The sequence below is a fragment of the Selaginella moellendorffii genome, unplaced genomic scaffold (genome assembly GCF_000143415.4).
Source record: "Selaginella moellendorffii unplaced genomic scaffold, v1.0 SELMOscaffold_16, whole genome shotgun sequence".
Classification (NCBI taxonomy): Eukaryota; Viridiplantae; Streptophyta; class Lycopodiopsida; order Selaginellales; family Selaginellaceae; genus Selaginella; species Selaginella moellendorffii.
This window is the reverse complement of record NW_003314277.1, coordinates 659,606-678,641: the sequence shown is the minus strand read 5'-3', so window position 1 is coordinate 678,641 and position 19,036 is coordinate 659,606. Positions and strand designations below refer to the sequence as shown.

The 19,036-nt window shown below is 41.9% G+C and overlaps 1 protein-coding gene across 1 annotated transcript; it reads right to left on the bottom strand.

The window, feature by feature from the left end:
- Positions 1 to 11,146: 11,146 nt before the first annotated feature.
- On the bottom strand, positions 11,147 to 12,876 carry LOC9642337. The gene is made up of 2 exons (XM_002970979.2): positions 12,819 to 12,876; positions 11,147 to 12,770 (listed from the first exon to the last, which is right to left on the bottom strand). Exons 1-2 carry the CDS (start codon positions 12,832 to 12,834, stop codon positions 11,206 to 11,208), a joined length of 1,581 nt encoding a protein of 526 aa, XP_002971025.1. The 5' UTR covers positions 12,835 to 12,876; the 3' UTR covers positions 11,147 to 11,205.
- Positions 12,877 to 19,036: the final 6,160 nt, after the last annotated feature.

Genomic DNA, 19,036 nt, shown 5'->3' with positions numbered 1-19,036 from the left:
AACTCTCGAGTGGAGACTTAGACGGATGGGCAAACCAAGTGTGTGAATCACGTTGTGAAGGATATACTACACTTAGTCAAAGGTAGGGACAGTGGGATCTATACCTTCCGTTGGTGCAATTTGTATATAACAATAGCCAACATAGTGGAACTAAGTTAAGTCCTTACTCTGCCATGTTTGGAAGGCATCCTTAAACAACAATTGTAGCGTATGTAATCATGGGATGAGATTTGGAAATACTATCACCATGGATCCTTGGAACCTTGGGGGATAAAGGGGGATAAAATAGGCACTAAGGGCTCTCTCATCAAACAATTGCCCCTTTTCCAGTTGACTTAAGAGGAGAGAGATAAAGTGTGCTATAGCAATAGAGTTGCAATTGCATTTGAGTAAAGATGTTGAAGATAAACTTGATTCTGAGGGAATTGATCTAGCCATAGAACTTGATGAGATTCTAGTGGTGTGCAAACGAAATTTATAAGCAACTCAAGATACAATGGAGAAGTTTGCTAGTGAGCATCACCAATTCTAAGAATATAAGGTGGGTGATCTTTTCATCAAGTGAGTGGCAGAACACCTTGGTGAAGTGGGAAGAGTGAGAAACTTTCTCATCATTATATTGGTCCATATGAAGTGCTGGAGTGCATTAGTAAAGCGGCTTATTAGGTGCAGTTGCCAGTTGGGGTGAAAATTCATCTTGTATTTTATGTTCGTAATATGTTGTTTTTTAGCTCGAGGCAAAGGCTGAGGAAAGTTTGAAGGCACTCATAGGCGTTGAAAAGTGTACTATCTTAGAGTGATAGGCCTAATGCCTCCTTGATATATACGGCTATGGAAAATGGACCAAGAGCTTAAGTAGAGTTCCCCATAAAAGGAACTTCTAATAACACTTGTGGAGATAGAGGATTGAAACTAAGTTGTGAGGTTTAACTTAGCATGTCACAAGATCAACATGTAAGAATCCCTTACTAGTAATCTTTGTTCTCACCAACTATGTTACAAGCTTAATCAGTTTTCTTTCCAAGCACATATCTTAGTCCATGATATTGAGCACTTTCAATATGTTGACATGCTTTCTCTCAAGGAAATCTCAATGTTGTATAGTTGTGAAGTTATGGAAGAAGTTTAAGAAAAGCTTGTAGCACATAAAGGCCAAGAGTTGCTTACTTGGTATTAAGTGGATTTTTTGGTTGCGGTTTGGGCAAAAGTATCCTTTTCTTGCATAAACTTGTGTTTTCTACTCACAAGTTTTCCTTTTAGCCAATTGTCAAGGTGGAGCAAAACTCAATATTTGAAGATTATGCAAGTGACAAATGAAGTGGAAAAGAACCTTGAATTGCGACAAGTTGAGCAGCATATTTTGAACTTGAAGAAATCAAAGGTGAAGAAGCTACTTGCGATTGTGCACATTCGACATGATAAAAATTGGCTGGATTGCATTGTAGAGATATGCTCTTGTGGCAGTAAGTTAATCCTTTTTATCTTTCTCATTCCACTTTGAATTATCCTTACAGGAAATTGTAAAGCACCTAAAGAATTGATCTATAACATCACAAAAAGCAAGCTCTCTTTCAACAAACAAACCGCTTGCTTGGAGCTCTTCAACATTTAGCATCCTAACAATGATAAGAGGTTGGAGAGCAAACTTGAGAATATTATGAAGGAAAAGCTCTATATCACTTAGAGTATTGCGGTTGCTGAGGAGCTACTTCAAGCATGGGATACAAAGTCCTTTACTAGTGCCTGCACCAGCATAACACTTCTAAAATATGTCTAAGATTCCCTTCAAGAGCTTGGGGATGGATGGCTTCTTGATGGCAACTCAAGCTCCATGGATTTCAAAAACCAGCTGAGCCAACCATTTTTCTTGTGCCACATGGCGTATAGGTATATTGCAAGAAATTGACTTGCTTATTTAATCATGGCTCTTTTGTAGGTATTTAAATCATTGCCCAAGTGCTCCAGTGTACATAGCAAGTGTTTTTCTCAAGCTCTTAACTGGTGGGAAGAAGCTTGGCATGTATGAGCCAGAGTTCCATTGTCCCACTGCGCAAGAGCAAGAACTTTGTCCATGGTACTTGGAGTGGTGGAGGAAAATGCCATCGTCACCTTTTGAGCTTGATCTCTACCTCAAGTGTCATCCAAGTTTGATGAGTAAAACTTCCTAGTAGTAATTTATGTTTCTACTTTATTATAAAGGCACTTTTGAAGGGAGTGGAGATGCCTCAGGACATGGATAAGATTCATATTGAGCAAACCAAAAAGGAACAAGTGGAGAATCTGGCTGAAAACTCTCCTACCCCATCTCATCCTACAGCAATTTCTCATTCCCCAAATCCTACTGTTACTGCTTGTCCAGCCCCGACTACTCGAAATGTACGAAGGTAGCTCCATGTGAGACACAAATCCCTAAGCCCCAAAGTGGAGCCGAAAGGGCACCACATGGTAGTGGCTGAAGCGAAAGTCAAACAAGCGTAACACGTTTGGACTAAAAGCTCCGACTTGAACTCCCAACGGAGTGCTCAAGGAACGAGCATGAAGCAAGCCATAAGAGAGTCTCTAGAAAAGGGACCTGAGATGGAGTTCGAGATGGAGTCCAAGATGGACCCAAGATGGAGTCTGAGATGGAGTCCAAGATGGACCCGAGATGGAGTCCGAGATGGAGTCCGAGATGGACCCGAGATGGAGTCCGAGATGGAGTCTGAGATGGACCCGAGATGGAGTCCGAGATGGAGTCCAAGATGGACCCGAGATGGAGTCCGAGATGGACCCGAGATGGAGTCCGAGATGGAGTCCGAGATGGACCCGAGATGGAGTCCGAGATGGAGTCCGAGATGGACCGAGACGGAGTCTGAGATGGACCCGAGATGGAATCCGAGATGGAGTCTAAGAAGGACCCGAGATGGAGTCCAAAGTCGAGATCAAGACCGAGACTGGGACCGAGACCGAGACCGAGACCGAGACCGAGACCAAGACCGAGACCGAGACCGAGGCTGAGACCGAGGCCAAGGCTGAGACCGAGGCCGAGACCGAGCCCAAGCCCGAGCCCAAGCCCGAGTCCGAGTCCAAGTCTGAGTCCGAGTCCGAGTCCAAGTTCGAGTCTGAGAGGGTGAAAGCCCAAAGCGTTCGTCTCCCAGACCCTGGGGGGTTTGGTGAGCTCCAAAAGTATAGTAGGGGGAGGACTGCAGTGGAGCTAGTTTGGCCAGGAAAGGCTAGTTTGGCCCAGAAAGGCTGTACCTAGTGTTGGGTGATGAGTTGCCCACTGGGAAGTCCAAGACTAGAGTGAACACGGACCGACAAGTGGGGTAGCTTGGTGAAGTGTTCAAGAGCCGGCTCTAATTCCCCTGGGAGATCAATTGGCCGATGCTCCCAGTCCAAGTGTGGGTGGCACTACCTACTTAGATACTAGGTGTGGCTCAATGGAACCTCGCTCTAAGCCCATGGCTAGAGCACCCAAAGGCGGAAGGCAGGGAGAGTACCCATGAGGCTCGCATAAGGCCACGGTGTTCCGAAATGTTGCCCCAAAGTCCCAGACTGTGAAAAGAAAGAGGAGCCGTCCTCTAGTGTAGAGACCAAGGATATGGTCATGTGAGGAGGAAGTCCCAGAGGACCGTGGGACTTAGTGGTCGGGCCTGTGGGCCTTGATCCAATGGCAGTGTTGACGAACACGGCCAAGGACAGAAAGGGACTTGATGGGGACTGGAAAAGGGATATTGGGGAAGGCTAATCCCCATGTCTGTGGGCATCATAAGGAGTGGATCTGGGATGATCACGCATGGACGGATGGCCCAGTCCTTGAGAGACGGGTATGTGAGGCAGGTGATGTGAGACCACCGGTGTGACCAAGGTGAAGGGGCATGGCCTTAGCGTAACAAGCTGATATGCCGATGGTATCTTGGGGTGTCGGTCATGGGATCGAACACGTGGAGCACTTAGACCAAGTGCAAAGGTTGAATGGCGGGGATGCCATTCTCGGGGCTAGCAAGCCCAAGTCTGAAATAGGACTTATAGAGGTTGTGAGTGAGACTCCTCCAAGTGGTCGGAGGTGTGGTTAAGTGACTAAAGTAGAATGGAAAATTTAGTCTTTTACACTCTATAGTGAGAACATTCAAAGAATAAAAACTTAATTTCCAATGACCTTGCTTATTGTAATTTGGTTGTAGATGTTGGAGAAACTAGCCAGCACTCTATATGCTGGTGCGCAAATGCATTCTTTCCACCCCTCCCTACTGCTATAGAGGATGACTTCCAAGAGTTATCTTCATCGGCTTCACATAAACAAGTATGAAAAAAAACATGTATTAACTTTAATATTTCCTAATTTTGAACATTATTCAGGTTCACCCCCTTTCTCCTACGGGAAGTGTTGGCAATGTGGAAATAGTTATTGGGGATTAATTTCAGCTTTCCAACGACGTGAGCCTAGAGTCTTTTATGTTCCATAGATGGATGCAAAGATTGGAAATGAACAATACCTTCAGCATCAACCTTGCATTCTTCAACTTGCCTAATGCATTACCACCTTTATAAGGCGACACTCTATCTTGGAACATCCTTCAGCCAGACCATATTTCTTAAGCGGTGGATGTGGCATCCAAGGTGTTGTGATATGACGGCATTATGCTAGTCATTCTTCCCTATTCTTTATTTTGGAGAGGTCTTTTTGCAATGATGATGGAGAATGATGACTCGAGATTTGTTGAGTTTGCATTAGGCTGCCTACTCTCAAACATCCCAGTCAAAACAAAAGGAGCAAATGGCCGAATCCAAAAGGTTTGCGTTTCCTTATTTTTCATATCATAAATTGATTGCCTCTTTTCATTGTAGGTTTTAGCATGGAATTACCATACTCTCTGTTGCTATTCTTGCCGTCACAGTATTATATGAGCTGATGAGCGTGCAAGTTTGGCATTGCTAGGATATGATAGCTCAACAGATATCATCCTAAATGTCATCAACAAAGACCATCATATAGAGTTCCCTAACTATCGACACCATTCACCAAAGGCCATGCAAATCCTTTTAGAGTTGTTTTGTCCTCCTAAGGGGATTATGCTTGATGCTACAGTAGATTTTGGTTCGATGGTGCTAGCGGCTAAAAAGACTGGCCATGCAGTTTTTGCACTAGAGAAGGAGAGTTTATTTGAAGGTGTTCTTGGGACATTTCATAACAGGTGATAATAAAGTATAAATTTCTCATTATAGTAACGCTATCATAGTTGTGTATATTAGGTGGATCGATGATGTAAGTTATAATTTGCCATGTTATGCAGAAGCAATGGCACAAGCTCATATACAACAAGAGCCCACAGTTAAAGAGTATAATAGTATATAGACTCCTCCTTTTATGGATGTGGATGTTGAGGAAGACTAAGTTTAGTTTTTTTTTTAGTCAAATTTTTTAGTGGTAATATAGAGTTTCTTCTTTGACTTATGATATTTATTTTCTTATTGGACTTATATTATTTATCTTTTTCTTGGACTGAAAATATGTCTTAAGTTTTGAATATAATTGTTATTCGTCCCAAACCAATCATTTAAACATCAAATTTTGTATTTGGTGGACTATATTGACTTTCATTGACTTGAGCTCAGCTCAAAAACTACCCAGCCTCAGTTTTGTGGTGTTGAAATGGTTGTTCAGTACTTCACATTGCTGATCTATCAAAACCTTACGAGGCAACATGTGATGCGAGTGGTTAGGCATTGGGAGGAGTTCTCATGCAAGAGGAACACTAGGTGAGCTCATTGGATGGTCAAGCTTATGGAGTTTGGGGAGTTTCTATAAGCAACCAAAGAAAACGATTTGAGAAACGATTCTTTAGGGTTCAAATATAAAGGGAAAGGGCCCATAAACAAGAGTGCACCTCTTTTCCAATCGGTTAAAGGTTTTGAGATATTTGGGGTTAAGTGTCCTTGGATTTGAATAGTACTAGGCTAGGTGACCTCCTGGGAAGTCCAAACTCAAAAGCTTACATTTGGTATCAGAGCGGTCTTGGGTTCAACTCTGTTGGTTGGCTAGGGGAATCACACCATATATTGATTGACATCTAACTGGTCCAATTTGCTCCCATTGGGCTCGACTTAAGGGGTAGGGTGTCAAGAGAGCAGGGCTCTCGGGAGAGTTGCGGCTCTCAGCTTCCGTTCATGAGGGCGTGAACTTACAGGGAAGCGTGGTGGATTTTAAATAACCAAAGAGAATGACTTGAGAGATGATCCATGGGGTTCAAATATAGAGGGAAAGGGCCGGTTAAGGGTCTTAGGATATTTAGGGTTAAGCGTCCTTGGGTGTGAATAGTACTGGGTTGGGTGACCTCCTGAGAAGTCCAAACTTAGGAGCTTACAGTTTCCTATAGAACATCGTTTGGGAAAATCAAATATGGTGGCAAATGCTTTATCTTATGTTTGTCATGTGATGGCATTACGAATATGGTTTTCTTATCATTTGAGTAAGATGGTTAGCAAGTTTGGGTAGTTGGTTGAGCATGCTTAGGATTAGGATACTAAGATGGCCTCTTTGTGAGACCAAATAGAAGCACCTTTTTTACTAGTGGCTCTTTGGAAGACTATTACTACCTCAAACTTTGTTGTGGTTTACTTGGAGAAGGTTTTTCTTAATTTTGGTTTGCCAAAGGACATTATTAGTGATTGAGATTCAAAGTTCATTAGTGGGGCGGAAGGGGGTGGGGAAGTATTGTTAGGTGCCAATTTTGACCATGTGGTCAATGTTGGTCAAAGAGAGGCTCAAGGGTATATTAAGGCATGTTAGGGTAAGGAACTTAACCTACCATAGGGCTCACAATGAAGCAGCAGCATAATGGAGCTTTTGAGGTAGCTCGAGGGTGGTTGGGTGGTGAGGAATCTCAAGAAGAAGCATAGCATAGTCTAGGAAGATTAAACCTTGTCTTTTCGCACTAAATCATAACAAGAATCCCATCCACCAATAAAAAAGGTGCTTCCATTTGGTCTCACAAAGAGGCCACCTCAGCATCCTAAGCTTGAGCATGCTCAACCAACTGCCCAAACTCATTGACCACCTTACTCAAATGATGACAAAACCATGTTCATAACGCCGTCACATGATAAACATGAGATAAAGCATCTACCACCACATTTGATTTTCACAAATAAAGTTTGCTGTTATGGAGTAACAAAAGAACCTTGTGCAACTACACCTTATATTCCTTCATATTTTTGCTGAAAAAAAGAATATCGTCCAAGAAAATTTCCACAAACTCATGAAGATAACACCTAAATACCTCCATCATCAACCGAGTAAATGTGGCTGGTGCATTCATTAAATCAAACGGCATAACTATAAACTCAAAATGTCTGAAGCTTGTGTTAAATGCTGTTTTGGAGATAGATACATCATTCATTGCAATCTGATAATATCCACTCCTTATATCAATCTTGGTAAGCACTCGTGCTTCACCAAACTTGTCAAAGATATCATTCACATGCGGTATCGGCATTTTATCCTTTATTGTACTTTTGTTCAAGGCACAATAATTAATACACATTTGCATTGAATCATCCTTCTCTTCATAAGTAAAACCAAAGCACCAAACGAAGATTTACTTGGTTGAATAAATCTAAACTCAAGTAACTCCTTGACTTGTCATTGAACTTCTTGCTCCTCCGCATAACTTAACCAAAATGGACACTAGTAAATTGGCCACATCCTTGGCTCCAATGTAATCCCATGCTCCACACCTCATAATGAAGGCAACCCATGAGGAAGTTCAGATGGAAAAACATCAGAAAACTCGTCAAGTACATCCCATATTGCTATTTCTCCCACACACATGCCTTAGTCCCCCATGTCATAAACAAATAGCAAATAACTCGAAAATGTTTTTCCATTATAACAAACCCACTTTAAAGATGTATTAGAAAGCATAACAACTAAAGGTTGAACTCCCTCTTGAAACCACACATCTTTAATGCCATTATACTCCAATAAGACACACTTAATACTCCACTTTATCTTTGGATCCACCTTCACTAACCATGGCATCCCAAGAATGAGATCCACACGATGGATATCCGTGAGATAAAAAGTCTCCACAAATGTGGTTTTGCTAACCAACACTTCCAACCCCTCTGCACAAGCATCGAAATGTTAAGAAAAGGTAGCTACACCTTCCACCACATATGGAAGACCAGACTATACTCCACAACAAAATTTGCCAAAAGAAAGTGGTCATTGTTCCTGCTATCTAATAAAATCCACACTAGACCACCATGGAATATCCAGCATTAAAGTTGATTCACAAGTGCTCTCAAGCTCCATCTTGTTCCACACACAATTGAGTTGGAAGGCAACAATCGAAAACCTCTTCCTCTGACTAGAATGGTTGTCCCCGTCATCCTCACGTTGCAAAGTTTGCAACTTTTAATATCTAACTTACCATCAGTAGAAGATTAGCCATTCTTTTTGCCCTGCTACTACAACTGTAGACAATCAACCTTGTAGTGTTTAAGCTCACTGCAATAATGACAACCCTGTCTATAATTCTTCATAAAGAACTTCTACTTCTTTGACCCCTTTGCATATGAAGTAGCCACCACAGATTTCAATTTTGTGATACTTGTTTCCATCCTTGCATCCACAGTGATCATCACGACAATTCTTGATAGAAGGAATCCTCAAACATTTGTGAGATTTGTGCTTGTCATTGTTAAGTCGACGAGCCACATCAAAAAACTCTTCCAAACTCTTTGTAGGCTAAGAATGACACAATGTTGTTGCATACTTTCACTATGAAGGCCATTAATAAAGTAGGGTTTATTCTGATCTAGATCCTTTGTTGAAACATGGTTAATCAAGCGAGTAAGCTTCTCAATATAGTTCTTGAGTGTCATTTTCCCTTGCTGAAAATGTTGAAGTTCTATGTGAGCATTCTTCACATCATAATGAGGGGCAAAACATAAATGAAAGGAGCCTCAAATACATCCATGGTAGACACTAGTGGTTTCTTATTTGCAATATAAGACTCCTTAAGCAAATTCCACAATCAAATACCTACATCACACAAAACCATTGAAATAACCACTAAAGTCTCTACATCTAGAGTTCCTTTAGTAGCAAGAACTTCTTCACATTGGCTAGCCAAGATAGACACTCGTCCACACCACCATCACCAGAAAAGGTTGGAATCTTGAGTTGATCTACTAAGGAAGACTTACTTGGAGAGCTACCACATCCAACCTCAAATACCTCAACACACTCACACATGGTATCCATCATGCTATGCATCTCATCTTGCATCTTTTGCTGATTTTGGTTAAGGGCTCACAGCTCATGAATAACATCTTGAATAATCTAAACCTCTACAGTTCCGTTAGCACCATCTTCGGCACCACCATTGACAATAAGATTCCAACATTCAATTTGGTTGGCCATCGCAACCAACTCTCTAATACCAATATTATAATCTAGCACAAAAAGACAAAGATCTAGTTTTCCTAGACTACGCTATGCCTCCTCTTAAGATTCCTCACCACCCAACCACCCTCAAGTTACCTCAAAAGCTCCACTATGCCACCACTCCATTGTGAGCCTTAGGGTAAGTTAAGTTCCTTACCCTAACATGCTTTAATATACCCTTGAGCCTCCTTTTGACTGACGTCAACCATGTGGTCAAAACTGGCGCTTAACAATAATGTTACCCACACTTGGATTGAGAGCATTGACCATTCGATCTCCTAAAGGAGCTAGATCTGGCTCATGAACACTTTATAAAATTACCCCACTTGTTTATCCATGTTCACTCTAACCTTGGACTCCTCAATAATTATATCATCACCCACCATGTGAGTATAACCTTCCTTAGTCACACTAGCATTTTCTGGCCAAATTAGTTCCACTAAAGTCTTCCCTTACTTTTGGAGCCCCCTAGGGTTTGACAGACAATTGCAAACACCTATTGCTATTTTGCAGTCCACTCATAGTGTGTCATGTTTGAGCAGAGCTACCAATGGACGAGTGAGAGCAATGAAATTTGGTATGAACTATCAAAAGGATCCAGTTTGGCCAAGGAAACTTTGGAGTTGTTTGAGGTTTGCTAGTGGTGTCACTTCAAGGATCTCTCTACACTTGATGGCATGGGGTCAAATGCCTTCCAATGAGACATCAAAACTGAGAAGATGGGGTAGAGAGTTGAGCATTTAAGCAAGAGATGGAGTCATACTTTTTTTCTTTCTTTTTTGAGAGATTTTCTTTCTGCGGGTCTCTAGAGAGCACAGCAGTTGTCTAATTTTTTGCATTGAGAGCAGGCTGAATAACCTTGCAAAAAAGAGCCATCAAGACTTATACCAAATCTGAAAATAATATTACTGTTGAGAAGAAATGGAAAGAGAGGAACGCACCACTATATATATGGTGATAGTGAACTCTCAAGAGCACTAATGTATGATAACCTTGATGAAAATAATTTACCAGATTGCATGAAAGAGGGATTTAATTGAGAAGTTTGAATTGGATTGCTTGTTTCACAAATTCATGGGGATTCCTAACATGCCACAACATAATAGATATGCATCTTGCATTTGGCCACAACATAATAAATATGCAACTTACACAAATGCAAGAGATTATAAGTCTTTTCTCTTAATTCTTATAAAGCCTATTATCAAGTTCCTTTCTAAGAACTTGATAATAGAAAGGAGCTCCTCAATAGCCATATATCTGGATGGGAAGGTTGCAAAGGTAGCAATTGCAGTGGTAGCTGCAGGTGATCATCTGGAGGTGGACTGCTTTCCCTGTATCCTGTTTCTTGGTGTGATTGTGAAGCTTGAGTAACCAGTTGATCCAGCCTGCTATTGGTGGCTCCTTGACATAACTTTCTTTACATTGTTTGATTTCAACATATAAACTCTTGTTATTTGCACACAACAATGGTTAAACTTGGGAAGCAACTCTAACATTGAAAAAAATTCCTGTGATATTAGGAGGTTGAAAGCATGGATTTAATCATTTGCAACAATAGTTTCGAGTTGAAAATTAGGGAGCTGGATTGATACATTTCAGTGGTGTTAATCACACTTTGGATGAATCACAATGCTCGACCATGGTTTCGTTTAGTGAATGTAATAAGAAGAGTGACCGGCTGGGACACCATGTGCTAGAGTTTGTCGTAAAGACTTAACTACCAACTTTATATTTTTTTCATATTTTTTACAAGACTTCCATGCTGAAAATCACGACGACGTCCATGGAACCGTCATCACATACTGATGGACCCTGTCCATCCCGGCAACAGCTCTCTGATACATTGATCCATCGTCTTTCTTGAAGCCCTGGTACGTGTATCCCTCAAAACTAGACTCTGGAACAACGAAGATGAGTTTGTACTTGTTGGGACGCATGAGCTCGAGCTCATCATGCAACTCATCCAACCCCTGAGCGACCTCGTGGATCTTGGACCAATAGACCGGATGCGTGTCCGACGTTGTAACCTGGAGAATTATGTCCGGAGTGACCAGCGAATCGAAAGATTTCTGGTTTGACGCATAAGGCTCCACAAAGCAACTGTCAGGTAAGCCTGCAAGGCCCCGTGATTCCTCCGTCCCCGCACGATGAGCGTCCACAGGACTCACGTCCTTGGAGTATATGTTGAAACCAGACCCCACGCAGCGCTTCTTTACGAACACTTTCCACTCGCGCAGCCGCTTCACTGACGTTGGCCTCAGAACGAAGCGTTCAACGCCGTCGTCTTCCTCTTCCAAGGACCGAAGGTCAAACTGGGAACCTCCACTAGCAAGTACCTTGTGGACGTGCTTCTCGTACATTTTGCCCGCCAAAGAGTTTGCAACCGCATGTCCCTGGCAAAAGTCAAAGAAGTCACGCGAAGCCTGAAACCCCTGCTCCTCGAACTTTTCAAAAGCCAACTTCTGGATGTAGTCCGAGCCAAACACCAAGTGAGCGTGCAGCACCCGGTAACACGCAGGTGTGTTCAAGTCGAATCTGTCAGTCGTAAGACGGTAGTGGAGCAGAATATCAGAAACATTAGAGACCTTGTCCGAGTTCATTGCGCAGTCAAGCACTTTCCGCCAGCATTCCACCCTTGACGCTGCTTGGTGCACCTCCGCTTTGAGCCCGGCCAACGAGAACTTCTCCGTGTTGAAGAGAAGCCTTGGTAGCCCACCACAGTGGTAAAAGCGGAGACCAATTTCCTCGTCTGTCATTCCCAGCTCAAGCTCCTCGTTGCACTGCTGCACCTCCTCGAGCGACCAGGCTTCCAGGCGGCATATATAGCCATGGTCCTTGGAGAACTCGTAGTAGCCAGTGCGATCCGGTGAGACGCATTGGATGAGAGGCCCCAGGTGACTTATTCCCCTCGAGCCCCCGTCGACGATGAGCCAGACACTCGTCATGTCCCATCCCCGCGGTCGTGTATACCATTTCGATTGCAGCACTAGAGGGTCATCCAGCGAGAAGTCGAAGAAAAAGAAGTCTGGATTGTCATCTTTCGTCCTCCAAACTACTTTCTGTCCTTCCTGAGCTCTACTGTGAAAGAAGTAGTGGCCATAGAACGTCTTGCCGATACCTGGCGTTGAGACAATGTGGAAGTTCTTCAACCCTTTCCTCTCATTCACGACCCTGCTCCACTTCTCCGCAATGAACTGATCCATGAAAAGGTAGTTTGGATGGACCCAGAGCTTGGACAGGTTGTAATGGCCCAAGAACCCAGACGGGATGTGGAGGCAGCGGTCCTGGAGCCTGGCATGCTTTACCTCCCGGCCGTAGGCAGCGAGAAGAGGATCTGACACACAGAACTTGTTAGAGATGATTCGTCGCGCCTAAACCATACCGAGCTCTTCGCCCATCTCGCTGTCGCCCAAAACCTAGAAAGCAGAGCGGAAAATTGATATAAAGAATAGAATGCCCTCCTAGGGCAAGGGATAAAAGGTATATTCTTTCTTTAAGAATATTGTTTGTTTTGTGCTTTTTTAATGGGGTGTTTATCTTAATCTATTTTTGTAAAACTAATATTTTTTAATCACAAGCTTATTTATATACTGTGGCTGGTCTGAAGCACTTTCTATAATCGCTTGCTCTGCCTCCCCAGATGCATCGCCATGGATCTGGCAAGATCCCAACAGTAGCATCACTTGTGATTGCGGGCTCAATCGGCATATTGCGCACCAACTCCTCGTGCAGCTGAATAGATTGATCATGGATCTGTAGTAGCAAAAAGCATAACAATTGGAAGTTGAACTCCCTTTCTAAACCATACATTTTTAACACTATGAAACACATTTAATACTTCCCTTTATCTCTAGATCCACCTTTATCAACCATGGTATCATAAAAATGAGATTTATACAATGGATATCCATGAGATAAAAAATCTTTACAAGTGTGGTTTTGCTAATCAGCACTTATAACCCCTTCACACAAGCATTGAAATATTGAGTAGAGGTAATTACACCTTCCACCTTGTATGGAAGAACTTTTTATGTCATCAGGCCATGCTCTATAACAAACTTTGCCAAAACAAAGTTTTCATCATTCCCACTATCCAGTAATATCCATATTAGACCACCATAGAACATGCCCTCTAGCATTAAAGGTAATTCACGAGTGTCCTCAAGCTCCATCTTGTTCCACACATAGTTGAGTTAGCGTGTGAGTTCTTGGAGGGTTTTAGGGGGGATTTTTGCAGTGATTTGAGAAAAAAGTTTGTAAGAAATGGAGAATTGCTCACCCTCACCTCATCCATGGTTGCAATTTGGCTTTTATTCTAGTTCATCAATAGCTCAAACTTATGTAAGTATGAAATTTTGCTTGTTTTTCTTAATGTCCAGGGAGGAAAGGGCTCTTCTTTTAGTGCTAGCATGGGATCTATGCCAAATGCAACTATGATCCAGGTACTTTTTATTTTCTCTTTTGTTTTTTTCTTTTGTTTAGTAAAATTTTGCAATGGTTTTTAATCTGGCATTCCTACATTCAACCCGATGATTGGATTTGTTCCAAGTATCCCTATAATGCAAGCTAACTTCAATTCATCGAGCCAGGTATTTTTTTCCAATTGTTTTCTTACTTTGTTTTGAATGCATTTTTGCAACAGCAAGGATTTCATGGTGGGGGAATTGAAAATTCCTCTTTCACAACTTTATTATCACTACCTCCTCCAGGAACTAGCTCTTTTGATAGAGCAACAAGTATTCCAGAGGTACAATAAATATTATTTGTGTTTATTTTTTGATTTCACAACTTGTTTTCCCAAAATGAATCAACTTTGAATGATGAACAAAAAGGAAAATGGTCTACTGATGAAAACATGGCTCTTTAGTATGCAAAGAGGATGGAAAAGGAGAAGGATCAAGAAGGCGGTGGCCGTAGAAAATCAATGAAAGGACCAAAGAAGTGGCAATGCATTTCTGACATCTTACGTTCACAGGGATTTTGTCGCACACAAAAGCAATGTGAGTTACAATGGGATGAGCTTGCAAAATAGTGGAGGCAGATTAGTGATTACGAGAATAACATCTCATCAGAGAAACCATCCTACTTTAGTGGTGAGTTTACTACAAGGATGAAGAAGGATGTAAAGCTTCCTCGTGCATTCGATGAAGGCCTCTACAATGAGATGTCATTGTGGATGACATGGTCGATAGCTAATGTTCTAGGTAGCCACCGAGTTGATACATCTATGGGTTCTACAATTGCAAATGAGTCACCAGGCTATGGTAAGTTCATTTAGATTTTTTGATTGACTTATGTTTTTCTTTTTTCCAGAGACAAATGCAACTGCAAATCCAGATCCAGATGTTATATTTGAGACACAAGATCCTAGAGATGCTAACGAGGACATTCCAAAAGTACAAGTCGGTGGGAAGAAAGTTTCAATTGCTACAAGGAAAAAACGCAAGTGCACTCTAAAGGGATCTGATGGTCTTCTTGAGTGAAGTGACGAGCAAAGGAAAGCAATGATGCAAGAACTTCGAGATAGCAACATACAAATGATGGAAAAAATGGAGGCAACTGATGATCAACGCCACCAAGCTTCAATTGCTGCTGCAGATAGGAGAGTTGCAATGATGTTGCAAGGAACACACATGATGTATGAGGAACTTCAATTGCTGAGGCAGCCTTTTGTGGAATCAATGGTGACAAAGGAGAAGTAGAATTGCAAACTTTGTATTTTAAAGTTACACTTATTTAACATAGCATTTTAGAGTTTTGGGGTTTTGCGCGTCTTTTTTTCCTCGTGGCTATGGTGTCCCTGTGTGGATCGGTGGCATCCAAGGCCATGAAGCTTGCCAGGGCAGCGGCACTGGTGTTGGCCAAGAAAGCTAGGACAAGAACGGCAGACAGAGAAGAGGCATGGATTCTGAAGATTACGGTGGAGCGTTGCTGGATCAATCTAGGGTATGCTATTTCTCATGGAGCAGGGAGCTGTGGAGGTAGTGAAGCATGAGAGGAGGAGCGACTTTAATTGCTGGGAATACCAGGTATTTTTAGATCCTTGGGCGATTGCATGTAGGCTCTGCATTTCAATTTCATTTTTGTTCTATTCTTGTAAGTGGACAGCCACAAGCTGATGTGTCACTTGCCAGGGATCTAGAATGGATCTGAAACAAGAGGCATTTTGAGAAGGACCATGGATAGTTTCGCTATAGCTGGTCCATAATGTCACTGCAGCGCTGGATTGAGAACAGGTACAAACAGAAAAGCAGGAGAAAGAATTCCTCCATTGTTTTTATACTGCTTATAGGTGGTGATCGCTTGTGATCTTGCTAAAGGAAGTGACCAATGGATGGATTGATCAATCAATCACAAAGGTATTTATACTCTCGCTCCGCTGGTTTTTCTGGATGAATCATCACTTTGGCTCGTACACACCACTCACTTTGTTATTAAGCTGACTTCAACCGCCACTCACTCACTCTCTCATTTTTACAAATCTCTCAGGAAGGAAGACGAAGATGGTAGTAGCATTTTATCTGCTGAAAGCAACAGCGACCAATCAACGCTAGTGGCGAGTCGATTCGGGATCAATAGACAAAAAGAAATTCGCAGATTGAGAATAGGTACAAACAGAAGAAAGAATTCCTCCATCGATCGGCGAGAGCTTGACATAAACCAGAACAGGTAATAGTTTTGTTTTTGTTCGTTTGTTGCTCCCAGTTTACTGTTTACATTCCAGCACAAGCACCCAGCCTCGATACTGATAATCACCAGAGGGAGCTCGACATAAACCATCACATGGAGAGCGCATCGCCATTGTTGTGATCATCGTTCTTCTGAGCTGCTGGTCTACTGTGGCGCAAGTCTCATGCAGCAGGATCTTAAAAGAGGATCAACACCAAAACGTTTAGTTTTTGTCACTCTTAAGTAAATAAAGTACAAAAGTATTGTCACTCTAAGCTCTCTATAAACTTTTCCACTATGTCTCTCAATGCTATGCCATCTTTAGCTGAACGAAGAGACCTTTGTGGAAGGTAGCCTGCATCATGGTTAAATTTGTCGGGGTCAAAATCTTCCATGAACCTATCATTCCGTGTAATCATTAAGTTATGTAGCACACAACAGGCCATGATGTTATTCGCAAGGATGCCTGGATGACCTCTGAATCCTTTCCGAGCTAGCAATTTCCATTGTCTCTTTAAAATTCCAAACGATTGCTCGACAACAATCCTCGTAGAAGAATGAAGGAAGTTGTACTGCTCTTTGCCATGAAACCTATTTGGATATGGGACCAACACTGGTAAAGCATAGTCATATCCTCCATCTGATATATTGTGGAATGTCCCCAAACTCTGTGTGGTACACTGGACCACATAAACACTTCTTCTCAATCCAAGCCTTCTTCAAACCACTAGAATTCCAAACTCGTCTATCTGGAACACTATCTGCTAACCCTGTTGTTATGTCAAGGAATAAAATCTTATTGTCTACCACGGCTTGAACTACCATTGAGTAGTACTTTTTTGCCCTAGCATACCAATCCGTTGCATCCTTTGATCCTGGGAGCTCGATTGCAATGTGAGTGCAATCCATTGCACCACAACAGTTTGGGAATCCACGCAATCTTTGAAATCCAGTTATAACTTCTTTCATTCCCTCCTCATCCGGCTAATGGATCATTAGTCCTTCATGCTCAAGCAATGCATACCTGAAACGGCATAGACAAGCTTGGGCAGTGCATGAAGCCACTCCAAATGCATCACCAATTGTTCACCACATATCCCCAGATGCCAAACGTTTCAAAGCAATAGCTACTTGCTTTGAAACAGGCAAGTGCCGCCCTGGTATTTCTACCAAACCTAGAGGAGGCCTCCTGACCAATTTTGGAGCAAGCTCATCACAAAGAAAAGTGAATGTAGATACCGAAACCTGAAAAACTTCTCTGATGCTCTATTTCGTTAAAGTGGGATTTATTCAGTAAAATGGGACTAGGTACAAATTTTCAAGTATTTGAAAATGACGTGAAATTATATGTTTTTTGTCTAGGGGCTAGACATATCTGGGGCATGGTGACTAGCGCGGTGACCTTATGTCCAGACTGAGTCCATCTAGTTGTATAATAAATCTCATTGTCAAGGTGAACAAGTCGAATCTGAAGCTAAAGAAGAGCGATGGCATGCGCGCACACACTATTTGTTTGTTCATTGAGCGTGTGGTGAGCTTTCCAAGATGAACATCATTCCTATTAGCCAGACATATAACTTAATGGTGAGAACATTTAGATATTATTCAATGTTATCTTTTTCTAACGAATCTAATTGTGAAGGTGTAGCAAGAGGCATTGCTAGTCTGGAGAAGTCATTTAACTCATTTGACCCTTAGTGTATTTTCATGAAACTAAATAACATTCATATTATTAAGGAATTTCTCTAGTACCTTTTTTTTACGACATAGAGGCTTGCATTTCTTTCAAAGGTGATTTAGTAAAAGGCCTGAGGGCACATGCCATTCTATTTCTCAGACCGGTATTAAGATATACTAGTGCAAAGGGAAAAAGGTATTTGGTGATCAAGTAAATGGCATGAGGGCACACGCCATTATAAGCCTAAGCGCTAGTGGACACCTCCTTTTTGGTACTCTCAGCGGTACTATCATCCTTCTCCGGGTCAGTTGTTTTGCTTTGGATTGTTGTCTCTGACGTTACTGGGGCGTTCTCAATAGTTGTTAATGTTGCCGTTTGTTCAGAAAAATGATCACCTGGAGTATAGTACGGGGAGTTTGGAAGACTTATATATTCTACATCTTCACCTATCTCCTTCTCCGTCTCCTTTTCTGCCTCACTTACAGATTTTGTGCTTGCCATGAGAACGCTCTTCACCCTAAAATATGGAGTTCGTTGTGTTATAAAAGGAAACCAACACACACGCTGCAAGGGAATGATGGTACATAAAGCACGTAAGCCCACAATATGGGTTTATGTGCCATTAATATGGGCCACACGCCATATTATTAGATTTATGCACGTGTGATTGGTAAATGCATATGTCACATCATCTTTGTTTTACCTCACACACTATATCAGGCCTAATGAACCATATCACATGTGCGCACATGCTATATATATGGAGAAGTATTATGCAAGGATAGAAATTCAATGCATGATTGTGGAGAGCAATGGCATGAAGCCACATGCTAAATAACATTTTAGAGAAAGAATTAAAATAAAAACATGCAAACAGTACTAAGTGGACCAAGACTTAGAAGTGCACAATTGAATGAGGTATTTCTAATAAATACTTCACTCACCTCATATAGGAATGGCTACCACTCTCAAATGGCGTATCGCCTCATGCCATCACCTCGCAATTTGTTATAACAATCCGATGAATTCATATTCGGTTTGTTCACCTTGAACTTTAAGTAAGATTTGCTAGAACAACTAAGAATTTATACTTGTTATTTGTATCATCTCACCTAGGAATGGCGTAAGGCCACATGCCATCACGCCTCCTCTGATTCAGATTCGGATTGTTCACCTTGAAATAAAATACATTAGAAACTTAGTAAAGGAATATTAATGAATCTCACCTTGAACCCGGGTTATGAATGCTCTTG